The sequence below is a fragment of the Takifugu rubripes genome, chromosome 8 (genome assembly GCF_901000725.2).
Source record: "Takifugu rubripes chromosome 8, fTakRub1.2, whole genome shotgun sequence".
NCBI lineage: Eukaryota > Metazoa > Chordata > Actinopteri > Tetraodontiformes > Tetraodontidae > Takifugu > Takifugu rubripes.
This window is the reverse complement of record NC_042292.1, coordinates 13,870,528-13,885,194: the sequence shown is the minus strand read 5'-3', so window position 1 is coordinate 13,885,194 and position 14,667 is coordinate 13,870,528. Positions and strand designations below refer to the sequence as shown.

The following is a 14,667-nucleotide window of genomic DNA, read 5'->3' as shown; positions in this document are numbered from 1 at the left end:
ATGTGGAGATGTCACCAAGCGGCGCATACGCAAGCATACCCACTAATAATAGCCTTCTGAACAGCCTGAAAATACTTTAGGTCAGAGTACGAGCATAAAGGCAACCGCAGGGGCCAGCGTGTGGGAAGGGGTTGCCCTCCTCTAGAACTCTGTGCATGCACCTTACGTGCACTAGAGATAAGATCTGACGTGCACATAGCATTTAACAGAGGAGTCTTTAATTTAGTCTTTATAGGGCACAGTATAAATACCCTGCCAATGCAAAGCTCATGTAAGTTATGAGGCGATGCAAGAAGGACAAAAACGAGACACAGGGGCCTCCTTCTGCTGTGAAACTTTCAATGAAACATTCAAGCGAACACCGGCTTCAGTGTTGGAAGATAAAGAGACAGTAATCTGGGAGGAACGTTTTAAGCTGTTTGGAATTGTTTAGATCTGTCAAACCACTGCTGATATCGCAGAGCCCGACAGCCCTGAAGGGATTAGCGGTAAGAGCTACAAATCAATCTCTGCTCCAAAAAAAAGCCCCAAAGTCTGGCAAGAAACAATCAAGTGCAGGACAAAGGAAGGAGAGGGATGCTCCCAGGAACACAGGCCCTCAAATTGAGAGCTTAACAGGGTGGTATGTATGGTTAAACTTCAAACGAAAGCACCTCGTTGTGCTTGGCGTACGTCCCTCAAGGGCCTGGCTGTGATGCCAAGCTAGTGCAGCTGCTAATCAAAGGCACATAGGCATGGCAGCTATCCCGAATGCTAAATGAGCCACCGGCAAACACACAAACACACTCCTGGACTTCCGTCAGACCCTCTGGGGGTCTTCAACGAGAGCCTGATCCCACCCAGCTCTGGGAGACCGAGCTGGTTACTGGGTAGGGTCTGTCCTAACAGCGGCCATTCGGGGAGGGGTTAAACCATCAGGGGTGAGAGAGGAGCTTCAAAAGTTGGTTTTGAATGTCTCTCTATTGAAAATAAACTTAGATACGTTTTAAATGCTTTTCGATCGCATTCCACAGTGGATTAAATACAAATACGACCCCGGCGCATCCGGTCAGAGAGCTCTCTCCCCGTCACTAGGAAGTGCGAGTGCTTGTTTGGACAAGCTATCTGCTTTTGGCCTGGGTGGTAGGAAAAACAACAATAACTCTGTGGGGACGCAGTGCAACAACACGCACACACACACACACGATTACGGACGCTAGACTCAACCCCACTGTAGTTGTGCAATGTCTCAGGGACACATACTTAGGATATTTTAGATAAACTAGGTCACGTTTAAAGAACATTTCCTGGTCAGGAGAGTGATCTTGCGCCACACACGGCTTGTTTTTTTCCCCCCTTTGTACGAATATTCCGAGCAAAGAAATTGCACATTTTTCTTTCATCCGAGTGAATAAACTAAAATATTTGGACTTGAGAGCACACAGGTTGTTTAAAAAGTTCAAATTCCAACGGTATTCCTATTTTTACATGTTATACAATGCTTCAGACATATCATCTCCATTTCACTAATATTGTTTGACAAAACCTTCTACTTCACTCAGCCCAATCACCATGAGACTCACATAATAAGGGTGAAGAGACCAGTTTTCTCTCAGGCCACCCAGGAAAGGGCCATTTTCGCCTTTGTACTAAAAGTAGTATGAACTTAAAAGAGCATAACTACAAGATTTCCTTTCCAATTCTTGGCTGCTGACGGCCTTAAATCTGTCACAGTTCTCATCTTCCAAAATAGAGAGAAAATAAAATAAATTTGAGGGCAGAAAAAACATAGCTCGCAATTCTAATTAGATATTGGGATATTGAAATGCAGATTTTCGTATCGTAAGCCAAGCAGAATAACTGCAACCTTTGCTTCTAGGTGGTTTTCTAATGACATGAAGCATAACAATTTGTCCCAGAAGTACCGGGCGGGTGAATTTTTCGCAAATTCGAAGGGGCAGTAATGAGTTTCTCGACTCTGTCGGCCCGCGGTCGTGCTACGCAAGGGTAATTTTCCGTTTGATAACTGGGTAAAGAGTGCTCCAGAGGATTGAGTGGATATAGTTTCAGAGGCAGTAATGTTATTAAGCACTCTCTCATCAATCACGGTGCTTAAAGTGTACGTTTCTGGAACCACAGGAGGCGTTTTTTTGTTTGATTTTTTCAAGTTTCATAGAGACTGCATATAATGGTTAACCTGTCTTGGGAGCAGTTGGCAAAAGTTGGCAAAAGTTGGTGAACCGGCGCGGGAAAATGGCAACTATTTGGCAGGTTGCGACAACCTCATGATTTAACAGTCTTTGCTACACTTTGCCCATGGTTGTGGGTGTGCAGGCAAGCCCAAACGAGTGTACAGGCAGGTAATTGCCAGAGTCTGAAGTCTAGACCGACTGTGTGTTACCTCGGCGGGTTGTGTTACGACGCCATCCATCAAACTCAACCGCAGCGCTAGGAGGAACAAGAGGATGGCAAATGAGAAACGCCTTCAATTACCCACCCGGCTACTGTTAGCGAGGCAGAGGAGAAGATTTCAGGCACCAGGCATGGCCTAATGGGTAGTTGGACAGGGTTTAGCTTGTTTGCGCGAGAGGGAGGAAGCTCAGGGAGAGAAGTTAAGGTCCGAGTTCAAGTTGTACGACAGGAAAGTCAGCTCTGCGTGACAAGCTTAGGTCGAAAAATGCATTCTGGGCTTTCCAGAGCGAGAAGCAAGAGACGGGATATTCCAAAGTATCGGCATCTGTATCTGTCCTCATTTTTGAGGCCTAAGTATCTGGTGTGTCCTCATCTGTTTCATCTTATCACTCTCGATATTTTCCAACTGGAGAGCCGTTACTGGGTAATTTCATCATGGCTTGATGTTTTTAAATCATCTCCTCTACAAGGAAAAACCCCATAAACTGCCTTTAACGCAGAAAGTTCAGCTTCTTTGCGGACAGACAGAAAGGTGCTAAGTTCTATAACCAGCTGCTGACGCTGCCACTACTGAGGGAGGCGAGTATGAGTATCAATCTACTCCCAGCATTTATTTAACGCATCAATCTGCAACGTCAAGTTATTTAGTGGTCTGATTCCTATTTGGTGGCCTTCCCAAACGCCTGCCAGCGACCAGAGCGTCAGTCAGAAGCAGGCGGTGAGTCACAGTAAAGTAGTAGAGTTTATCAGTCCGGGCCTCCGAAACACAATGTTTATGTTTTAGACAGTTGGTGGAAATAAAATGAGCTCAGCAGAAAGATGACGACGGCGGCGAAAAATGCCGTGAGTTATCTCCGGCAATATTCGTTGGCCGGTTCACCGCGGCGCGGTGGCAGCGGACGCGGAATAATCCCCGAAACCGATCGCTCATGTTGAGAAGTTCGCGCCAGCGTGCTGCGGCGAACGCGCCCCAGACGGGTGCGTGGGCCCGATTTGATGACTGTCGCTGTATGGAAATGTATCCCAGCCCGTCCAGACTGAGCTCAGACCACACCGTGTGGAGACGGACAGCTTTTTCCTTTGTTGTGCTTACTGATGTTGCTGTAGCTGCAGTTCTTCCACGTGGTCCCGCACACGGGCTCTGTTTGTTTTGGCCGCGGGCCATAGGGGCAGATTTCCTCTAATAGAGTGGGGAATTGGGGAGGCCATAGTGTTTTATTACAATAGTACAGCAAGGTCCTTGATGCTATTGAACACAGCCGGCACCCCGGGGACAACCTGCGTCAGCAACTGATCGTTCTGGTTGTGGTTGTTTCATCAGGCTCCTCGAGAAGTGCCGACTTTGGCTATCTTAAGACGTTTCACCTCTCATCCCAAAAGGCTCCTCCGTGCACAGGCAACCAACCCTAATGGAATCTGGCGCGCTTAAATGCCACACCACCGCTCAAACACCACAACATAACAAGACGTTTACTAATAGGCCTAAACGGCTAACCCCACAAAAACATGTTATTTAGTTTGCCACTTTTGGGCATCTGAAATAGTTCTGGTGTCTTATTGCTTGTCCTTCAGTAAATTCTAATCTTAGAACTGATTAGTTTCAAAACAAAAGCTGTGTCCGAAACCACTCATAGTGCGCTCGGTAGTTTTCTTCTTCTGAACCGCCAGTTCATCCCAGGATCCTATATGACCGTTTGTGGGTTCGGTACTTTGCACAAGGGCACCTCGGCAGTGCTCTGAAGGTGGTCTCTAGTAGGGGAAGAGGCCTTCCATGTTTTGTCTACACCGGGGCGTGAACCAGGAACCCTCCTCTTCTCAGCCCAGCCCCCATTTTGTAGGGGTGTCTGAATGTTGAGTGAGGATCGCTGGACTCTATTGTAGTGCACTCAAGGTTTCCCACAATGCATTGCGAAATGTAGTGGACAAGTGCTGCTCCCTAATGAAGCACGTGAGAAGCTAGACATGACGGGAATTATTACAATTGAATTCAATAATGACACAATAGTACACCAACAATCACAAGACCAGTGAGTGTTTTTTATTTATTAATCATTAGAAAAATGAAATTATTCACCCAACATCAAGCTGGTATGTATTTACTATGCAATGCTATGATGCAGTTTGAAGCGCTGAATGCCCAAAAAGGGGAATTCCAGCTTATCAGTGAGTCCACTAAGTAGCTGACTCAAGCCAACTCACTATGTAGTGAGTAGGGACCAAGTGTGCGACACGGCCAAAGTCTCTTCAGCACACTTTCATGGCATCGATAATTGGCGTCGAGTGACGATGGTTTCATATTTAGACGCTCTTTGTAAGTTGAAAGTACATCAAAACATCTGAATGTCAGCAGATTTAATATAAACACAAGCATCTTCATCGTTTCCAATGATATTCCGGGATTTATATGAAGGTTAATCAAGCCGCTTCCTGTCCTTGCCGACGCCTCCGTGACCTTTCACCTTGCTGACAGAGTATAATTCTTCAAAGCCGTCTCACCGCGCTTTTCTGAATTTCCCTCAGCACCCAACCCCCTCACCTTCATTTATCACTTTCCTCTCACACACACACACACACACACACACACACAGAACCACACACACACCAGAGGCTGGTGTCAGCAGCACCTATCAACTGTTGAGCAGTATTTTAAGTCATACAGTGTGTGTATGTGTCTTTCTATGAACTCACACTTGATGGAAAACCCAGCGTGAGCGTGATGTGTGAAGGAAAAGCTGTGTGTTCATCTCTGCTACCACACCAACCTGGAGCTGCACAGACAGTATCTTTCTTTCACCCCCAAGGTGGCTAATTTTAGCATTTCACCTCTAGAATCAACGATTTTACACCTGCCATGTCGACACGTGAAGACAGGTTGGCGTCTTTAGGAAAACTGCACATATTAGCCAAAATAATCCCAGATCCACAGTGTCTTTAATGTGAAATGTACAGGTGGACCACAAACCTCAACTTTCCAGACAAAAACAGGCTCGAATTACCAGTAATGATCTGCTTTATGCAACTGACTGGCATCGCCGGCTGCTGCTGTGGCTGAAGTGGTGAAATCCTCACTTAAAAGCGAACAGCGTCTCCTGGGGACTTTCCACCCTTTTTTCCCTATTTTCTGAAAGGAATTCTGCTCTGCAGTTATTAAATCAGAATTCCCATCTCTTTGGAAGGGTCCACACAGGAATGTCAATGGGATGGAAGGAACGCTCCTGCTAAAAAGGTTAATGACATCTGTGTCCTACAGGTTGACCGAATCCTGCTTTTTCCCCACACTGGTGTCCAGTTTCCATTTTAGTTCTAGAGGCTAAAATATTGTGAAAAGAAAGAATAAATCCTGTCGGTCCAGGGTGAAAAAATAAAGTTATGTGTAATAATTTTCCCTCTGGCTGTGGATCCAACTTCTAAGGGAGTTAAAAGTGACAAATATCCCTGGTAGACAAGAAATATCTGTCTGAAGCGGCTATCAATTCCCCTTCCTCCCCTCTTTTCCACACTTAAAGCTCTTTCTCACATAGTCATGACAGGAAAATCCATCGGCAACTGAAAATCCACTATCATTTACCACATAAAGCTAATTAACTGTGTTTTGCTTCACTTTCAAGGGATTAAACAGGGATTATAAATGCCTGTGTGCACTCTCGAACCCCACTAAACTGTATTATCTTAGAAATAAAACCCGCTGAGGTGTCCTGTTTTATCAGGCTTTTGTTATTATTTAAAAGATTACAAAGCACAACAGGAACGCACAATAAGTGCAACGTTAGCGTAGCATGAACGTAGCATGACCGTCATCTATGCATTAGCACACTCACATATACACGTGCACATGGAGGCAACCTGATGTTTCCATAGCCTCATCATCACCCTAATCATCATCATCATCATCATCGTCGTCGTCTCTTTAATTCTTTCATTAACTGGAGTCGCTGGTTTTGGCCAGCGCCTAGCTCAGTCATTTGACCACAGGAGCTTTAGACTGAGGCCAAGTGGGACGTGTCCAAACCAGCAAACACCGACAGAAGGGAGGAAAGAGAAACAAATGAAAGAGAGATGGTCTGATCACCTTGTACTGGGGGGAGCAGACCAAAAACCCAGCGAGGGCGTATCATTCCATCTCTGTCTGTCTGAAGTGGTGAAGCTGTGTGAAGTCTAATCTGGCCGGCCTGTTTTTCTATCGCTTCACTCAAATCAACACCGGGACTTACTTTGGCATCGGAATGGAATTCGAATCCGAAGGTGGCTTTTTGGGAACTTTGGGAGGAGATTTCCAATTTTCATAAACTATGATGTGAAAAGAAGGGACTGATGAAGGCTGAGGCGGCCAGACGGGGCCAAGTTTGAGGCTGCTATAGTGAATACAGATGAAGGCAGGATGCCTGAAATGGTTCTGGGGGGAACCATGGACACTGGATATGCCAGGGTCCCTGGTCTCCGCCGCCAAAGGTCCAACACAAGTGCAGCATCTCCTCCGAACCCAAGTGACATCACTTTCTGCTCCGTCTGGAGCTCCAGAGGGGAAACACTAGACGGCTGACCTTTCACCCTGCGGATCCCTGCCCCATCCGTCTGTCAACGCTTCTCCCTGTTGCCTAGCAATGACGTATCTGCTCAAAACGAACATATAACGAACACAAATTACATCTTTTGCTTAAGTTTTGCTTCATCTAAATCAGCCCAGCTTGATGCCGTGGCTGCTTTGGTACATCGGAAATCATTTATAAATCCACCTGCTGGAGAGGACTTGAATTATTGTTTCTATCTTCAGCGGTGATCTGCTTCTCTAATGCGACGAAAAGCACGCTCGCCGCAGCGGAGGGGCGTCCGGGACGTCAGAGGAATCCGTCAAATGTGTGATTATCGCGTCTGCGGCGGCAGGAGAAAACACAGGAGACGCTGAGGCTTTGAGGTTTCAGCCGTTTTCAACGTCGACCTTTGCAGAGAAGGAAAAATGTCGAAAGGGGATCCAGGAATGCCGTGGAAAAGGGGGGAAACAGGGAGATTTGATCCTGATATTGACACAGAAACGACCTGTTAGACCGATGTCTAACTGGAGGTTATAGCAGGATGGACAACAGAGTTCTTCACCTTGTTTGAGCGTAATGCTTAATATCATACTGCATATATGGATGTATCTATCAAGTTGAAGCAGCTTCTTTCCATTCGGAATCTGCAGATGTCTGAGGAATTCTGCAGCTGCAGATTCCTCGTGTGCCTGAGGTAACTTCCAGCACACAAAACGGACGTCGGTTTAAAGCTTCTCAGCTTCCCAAAGACAAATGTCGACATGTTCCGTCAACTCAGGTGATTCTAATGACAAAGAGCAAAGTGAATGGTTTTACCCAGAGGTCGTGTTTAACAATGTCACAGATTTACGAGGAGCTACATAAAATAATGCAACCGCCCCAAGACTCCAGTGCTGACTCAGCTGTTTTAAATCCGTCTTCTGGTCTGGACATTCCTGGCTGCTCCCCGTCTTATCTCAGCGTCTCAGCGTAGGTTGAAGTTGCTCGGTTGGTCGAGTCTCCTCCGACCCTGCTAAGACCTCCTGATACCGAGGAGGAGGAGGGGGGGGGGGGCAGAGAGGAATGGAGCAGACAGAATTGGGGAGGAGGGGTGCTGAGGTGTTTAAGGGCGAGTTGACGGGAAGCGGCGGCTACACAGACAGGAAACAGAGTCTTTCCTTATCATCTTATCGCAGCTGGGTCAAGCCTCGTGGATGAGATCAAAGAAGTGCACCTTGTGTTCAGCTTACGGACCGTTTACGTACTATTCCATTCATTGGTTGCGCAACCCTTCGGTTTCCTGTCTTTTCAGCTCTTTTTCTGCCGTCACTAATGAGGTCGCGATCGGCGTGGCACAATTTAGATTAGCCAGCAGTTTAGCAGCTCATTTAAAGATGAAGAAGCAGAAATGCAGCAAAAGGGTCGTTGCTCCTCGATGCTCTGGCTCCGGTTCGACCGTCTCTAATCGCTAACATCTAAGATGCACCGACTCCTAGATGCTGTTCCCACCACGCTACGGCCCCGGGTCCCATTGGCACTGGAAACATGCCCACCTATGATGTTCATGTTCTACCTTTATTTACCAGAAACAGCGACAAACGACGCCAACATGGCCGTCAAACATGGACGAACTTTAACGCAACTTATGGGGGCCTCATTTAATCTAATAGACAATGTTTTGAACACTCCACTGCATTTTGTGTCTGTACTGCGTCAACGCTGACGGTGACACTCTCCCTTCCTGACATCCTGCCGGGTGGGGGGGGGGGGGGGGGTCTAGCGCTCTGGAGGAGAGCATGAGTGGAAAAGGTTAAAAAAAAGGAGAGAAAAATGGAACAATCAGGAACCCCCCCACCCCTACAAATCCAGCTCCAGGCATTTGTTTTTGTAATTGTCGGCTGGACAAGCTCAATGGGGTAAGACGTCGTCTCCGGTGTGATTGGCAGCCGGAGGATTTTCGTGATTTACTGGAGTTTTGAAGCTCCAAATAGGAACTCCGACTGGGAATTATGGAAACATTTATTCAGAAGGTCTAGAGGTGAAACCCAAACAACTCGTGGCCATCTCTATATTAGTAACTCCTATTTGGAGGCTTCGGAGCAATATTATTTCTCAATGCACACACACACACACACACACACACTCTTCTAAAGTCTACAGGATAATCCAAATCTCTGACTTGATAACAGCTGTGTAATGGTGTGCAGCTGGTCCCTAATCCATGTTTGTCTAAATCTATTTGTGTGAATAAGGAGTGTAATGTAATGTGCTTTTCTGGTACATGGGGGACAAGAGAAGTCAGAAAAAAAAACCCAAACTGGAAAATAAGCCACCTGCTAGTCCAACTTACACAGAGCCGAGTCCCAGAATCACACTGGTTCACTGAGAGCTCTATTTTTTAAGTGGCTAATGCAGTAAACGTGTCCGTTTCGGTCCAATTTTCAAGAGGCCTGAGTCAGTTAAATAACATTAGCATGAAGAGAACACATTCAGTGACTGAATTCCTGGGCTAAAGCTCTTTTCCTCCTCTCCGCCACTCTCCCGTTCCTTTATTCGTCTCATCCCGTACTGCCCATCTGTGGGTCTGTCTCTCCCACAACAGCAAAGGCAGGCTGACACAGAGATGCCGTCCAAGTCCAGTTCAGCACCCGTCTTTGTTTGCCAGTCGGGGGGGGGGGGGGAGAAGGGGGGGGGGGTTATCTGGCAACCCCGAAGGCGGAAACACGGCCACGGAAAACGAGGCCAAAAACAAATGGATGGATGGGAATGGGATTTTACCTGCTGATTACAGATACGCCCCTTTAACTCTGCAGCGGCGCCGCGTGTCCAAAGAGAGCTAAAATAAAGGGGACAGTGGAAAAGGCCTCAATTCCTGGATCAACCAGATTACCAGCGAGCAAAAGGATCAAATGAAAGGCTCCGAGACACGCTGCCTTCAGGGCATTTGTGTCGTGTAAGAGGCAAACGCATGGAAAACACATTAAGATCAGAAGTACAAAGGACGGGGAAAAGGATTGGGGTTTTTAGGGCACTTTCAGAGTCCTTCAGAATGAAATGTGATCTTATACAACCTTCACAAATCACTGGAAAATACAGAATGAGTGATGTCACCAGCGACCAGGTCGAGCGTCGGGCCGTCTGGATATCAGGTGGCGATGCTCGCTGGTATAAAAACATTTCCAATAATGTCCATTACACGCTCGACAGATTCTGACGGCCTTTCCAAGTGGGACCTAGACCGACGTGTCGGCTTTCAGCACTTTCCGAAGCCAACGTGCGCGTGGCCAGTTGTGCGTTGGGGATCGAAAAAAGAATCTGCAGGGTGCGTCGTTTTGTCTCCGACCACCTAAAGACGCTCACACGGATGCTCCGCTGTGTGAGGACAGAGACGAGCGTCAGGGGGACAGAAGGCTGGAGGACAGCCCTGTGTCTACGTGCACGGCGGGTGGAAAAAAGTCTCCCTTTAATGGATCCCAGCTTTCTGCTGCAGCGCCAGCGTGAGCCGAGCCCAGCCGAGGAATCAAAATATGGCATTATTACGGTTATTACGCGGTAATTATCAATTATCCTCTTTTACCGCCTTTTCAGCACAGACAAACAATCACACACGCAAACATCACGCGCACGCACGCGTTCCTCCAACTGTCCTATGATCCCATAAGATGGATAAAGGGATCCTGGGGCAAAAAAAAGGGTAAAAAAAAAAAAGTCTGCGCAGTGGATTCCGACTCACACGCACGCTCAGAGTCGCCGGTCGGCGCTCACCGACAGCAGCGTGTCAAAGGAAAGATCCACGTCTCATTCTTCCCGCCCCGCCCCCATTCGAGCGGACAATCAAGGAACCCAGACGCCGGGCGATAAATCACGCAGCTTTTTCCACACGTCCTCCATTATGTGAGGACGCGGTTAAACGTCAGGGCGTATCTGTCAGGTGCGAGTGGTTTCGGAGGATTGGCTCATCTGACGCGTCCCCGTCTGGATCTGCTAGGCTCGTCTGACTTTCCAGAGAATCTCAGCTCTGTGTAGGCTGCGCGTAGTTCTCCCATTACTCATACGTGACTCCAGTCAGACTTTCGCCATGAAAACGCCATACTGGAAAGAAATACAGCAGGGACTGTTGGCTATGATAAGACGACGCTTGGTTTTCAGACTTCATTCTGGTTGGACTTCTAGCTAACAGCATTTAGAAGTCGGGGCCCTGCTTTATTTTACTTAAGCCGTCTTTGGCTGGTTTAGACCTCTACATCACCCGATGAATCACCCGAATCAAAGCCAGTGTCCACCAATAACGGCAAATGTGCAAGTTCTCCTAGGAAACAGTTTCTCTGCACTTTAGAGAACTTTGGAAGTTGGGATCCAGCCAGGAGCCTCCTTATCAGCACTTAACAAAGGAGGGAGAACTAAAAACCTGTCCTGGAGGCCGACACATAGAGCGGAGGATACGGTCACAGGCTTTTAGCTTTAAATAGGGACTGCAAGTTAAACCCCGCAGATGCTCAGCTTACCTTTCCCTTTCATCTGTGAAGCTAACGCGATGGGGTTGCTAACGCTACAAAAATAAAAACGCAGCTGCCGCCAAGTATCTGCCCTTCCAAGAGCTACTCATGTCAGAGGTTCACGGACGTCAGCCATAACATCCATTTAGTGCCCGTCACCAAACCATAGTGCTCTGCCACCGGAGAGGAGTCGGCGAGTATTTGGGTGCTCAAAACACACTCCGGTCCTCTATGAGCTGAGGTAGAAGGGTGTGTGTGGGTGCGTGTGTGTGTGTGTGTGTTTAAACAGGATAAGCCCCTATACCACCAACACAGCTTTCACAGCTGGGCTGTTCGGACTTGACGGATGAATTGTGCCACATGTCCTCCGTGGACGTGTGTGCTTGTTTTTCATTCTGTGTGTGTGTTTCTGCATTCTGGCCCGGTCCTCGCAACTTCTCCCAAAAGTTAAGACTTAGTTTTAGGGGCAGGAACGATGTGGTCAGGATTTGGATTAGCTGTGTCGGGATGGCTAAGGTGAGGGTTAACTCAGGGATACAGCATGTCAATGCCCCAAAGATAATAATGCTAACATGTGTGCGTGTCTGTGTGTACAGTTGTCAGACAGCTCAAATCAACAAGCCATAAACAAAAGCATTCACCCTCTGAGCCACATGACCCGACATGCTGCCACTTACATCTGCGCCTCTTCACGGCCGACGGTATGTTTGTTTCTGGAAAATCCACAACAATTAGCCGAGCAGTCGATGCTCCAGTCGGCTGATGTGTAATTGCTAACAGGAAGCGGCAGCACAAGCCGCTAAGAGCGTTATTAAAGTCCAACCTCCCTGAACACTCAGCAGGCTGCAGACTACATGAACTCACACACACGTCGAGACACACACCATTAAAAGTGGGGTTCCTTTGTTACACAAGAAGCCACAACATACACACACGAGTGGCATTAATGTTTAGCATCTGTGGGACTCACCGCCGCCCTCTGAAAGGCTCCTTTCGTGTAAGTGCCGCCTCCTCTGTAGTTGATGGCTGGGATCTCCTTGTTGAACAGGGAACACTTGTGCTGGTGGGACTTGGGGGCCGAGATGTGGTCCACCCTCGTCACGACGTGGGTCTTGGATGAGAAGGTGACCAACGCCACCCGCGTGTTCTCCGGCGCCACCGGGAAGTCGGACAGCATCTTGCGTATGAACCTCAGCTCACTCAGGAAGTTGTTGGCGCCCACGCTGGAGGACTCGTCCACCAGGAAGACCAGGTCCAGGCAGAGGCTTTTCTCGCGTAGCTTGCGGACGTTCTGCTTGAACGCCTGGCCCAGGCGCTCCACCTTGCTCTCGGCGCTCTCCGACAGGTTGCCCGCCGGCGAGGACAGAGGCGGCGTCTGCCCCAACTGGGTCTGGGACGGGTGCGCTGCCGTCCACACGTTCGCGAGGCACAAGAACAAAACGCAAGAAGTCCACGTTGATGGAGAGGAGAAACTTTGAGAAACCATGGTGGCAGTCTGTGCTGAAGAGTCTCTGCTGGGGAAAAATGTGGATCTCCTGCTCTGAAGGAGCTCAGTGAAGGTGAAGGGGTCCTACGTCCGCTTGGGCCGACCAGAACAGTTCGGTGCGAATCCCCTCAGAAGCATTGCGGGATGAAGACGAGCCACCCTCTCTGTTCATCTCCTTCAGCCTCTGACTGTCTCTTTTGCTCGCCAGTGGGAGAAAACTGCCTGGAAAAATGTTCACAAGGTCTTTCTATGAAAAATCTTCAGAAAATCCTCGCATTTCTGAGGGAGTTGAGGTGTTTTCCGGAGTGTAGATCAGCGTATCTTGAATCTGTCCCTATTCCCGCCTCTGTTAGTCAGCCTGTGCATCAGAGCTCAATTGCCCCAACCCTTCTTCGCTCTCAGGCTCCCGTTGCCTATGACGCACAACCCGCTCACACCGTCAGCCGAGCTCTGAATGCCGGTTCCCCTCTTCTCCCCAAATCATTAAAAGAGAAAAAAAAAAACATGCAGCAGCAGGAGGAGGAGGCAGAGAAGGGAGGAAGGAGGAAAAAAGAAGTTGAGATACTGAGAGAGGCTGAGGGGAAGAAAGGGGGCAGTCCGGTCACGGCCGTGGAGTCACCCCCCCCCCCTTCATCTCTCCTCCTCCTTTTCTCTCACCTCCCCCCTCTTTCCCCTATCTCCGTCCCTCGCCCACAACCCTCTCCCGACGTGCCCGTCGACACCCCTCCAGAGGACTCAACAGCATCCGTGCATCCTCGGCATTGGATCCAGCGGGAAGGGATCCAGAGACGCAGATGAGGGATCTTTTGCAGGTGGAAGGACGGGAACGTCCATGTGTTTCAGAGTTGGAAACCCCTTCAAGTTCACGTTCACGCGCCTGCTCAAGCCATCGTTCCGCACCAGATTTGTCGATCTCTCCCGGCTCCGCAGGGATCCGTACTCACCCTCCGCCACGGCTCTGGTTTTCACATCTTTCCTGCCTCTTTCGGCTGCTTCCACCTCTCCCGCTACTCTTTCTCATGTTTTCTTTCGGCGAGGCACGCTGCTCCCGTTAAACTGAAGGGCCTGAGATTTACAGCGAAGACCTGATCGAGGAGGGAGGCAATCAAATAAAAAGAACCATAATCCGCAGCTATTAGTGAGGTTAAAGGTACATGGATACACAAAAATGCATCATCTTATTATTAGGCAAGACAACGCTAACCAACACAGTTCAACAAGTTTTAACCTCGTACGCAGATGTTTATGCCAACTGTTGCATCACTGCTTTAAATAATTGCACAATGTGCGTTTTATCAGCAATAATTAGTAATGAGGGAATAAAAAGAGACGAGAGCTGAAGATAAAATTGAACGAGTGAGATACTGAAAGACGAAAACGCGTGATCACAGACGGAGAACAAAAGAACGCAGCATCACTGTGGTGTGATAAACTAGCTTAGGCACAGACAGACGTGCAGACACACACATACACGCCCTGTAGCCAAGATCTACACGTAGATACAAACACACTTGCTCTCACACACGCTGAAAGGGGGACGAGCGCAGCTGTGACTTCCTGCTTGTTTGCCCCTCACCAGACTTTCCTGGAGGTCCCGAGGGAGACAGGGGGTTGGTGGATGAAGATGAGGCCTGCGAGTGTGTTCATAAGGGTGGGGTGTGTGTGGTTTGTGACCGTCACACTGAATGTTTAAGCTAGCTGCTTGAAAGTTGTGGGGAGAGCGCAATTTGAGTCCACTCTTGTAGAAGAAAGGATGGCTTTCATATCAGAAAGGACAAAATAATTT

At 48.3% G+C, this 14,667-nt stretch overlaps 1 protein-coding gene across 2 annotated transcripts in view; it reads right to left on the bottom strand.

Annotated features, from left to right (window-relative positions):
* svep1 (sushi, von Willebrand factor type A, EGF and pentraxin domain containing 1) overlaps nucleotides 1-13,488 on the bottom strand; it is a 49,651-nt gene extending 36,163 nt beyond the window's left edge. For both annotated transcript variants that reach the window (XM_029840658.1, XM_003978565.3), the window contains exon 1: nucleotides 12,366-13,488. In XM_029840658.1, coding sequence (XP_029696518.1) covers nucleotides 12,366-12,881 — 516 coding nt within the window. In that variant the 5' untranslated portion in view covers nucleotides 12,882-13,488. The remainder of the gene's footprint in view (nucleotides 1-12,365) is intronic.
* Between the last annotated feature and the right edge of the window lie 1,179 nt (nucleotides 13,489-14,667).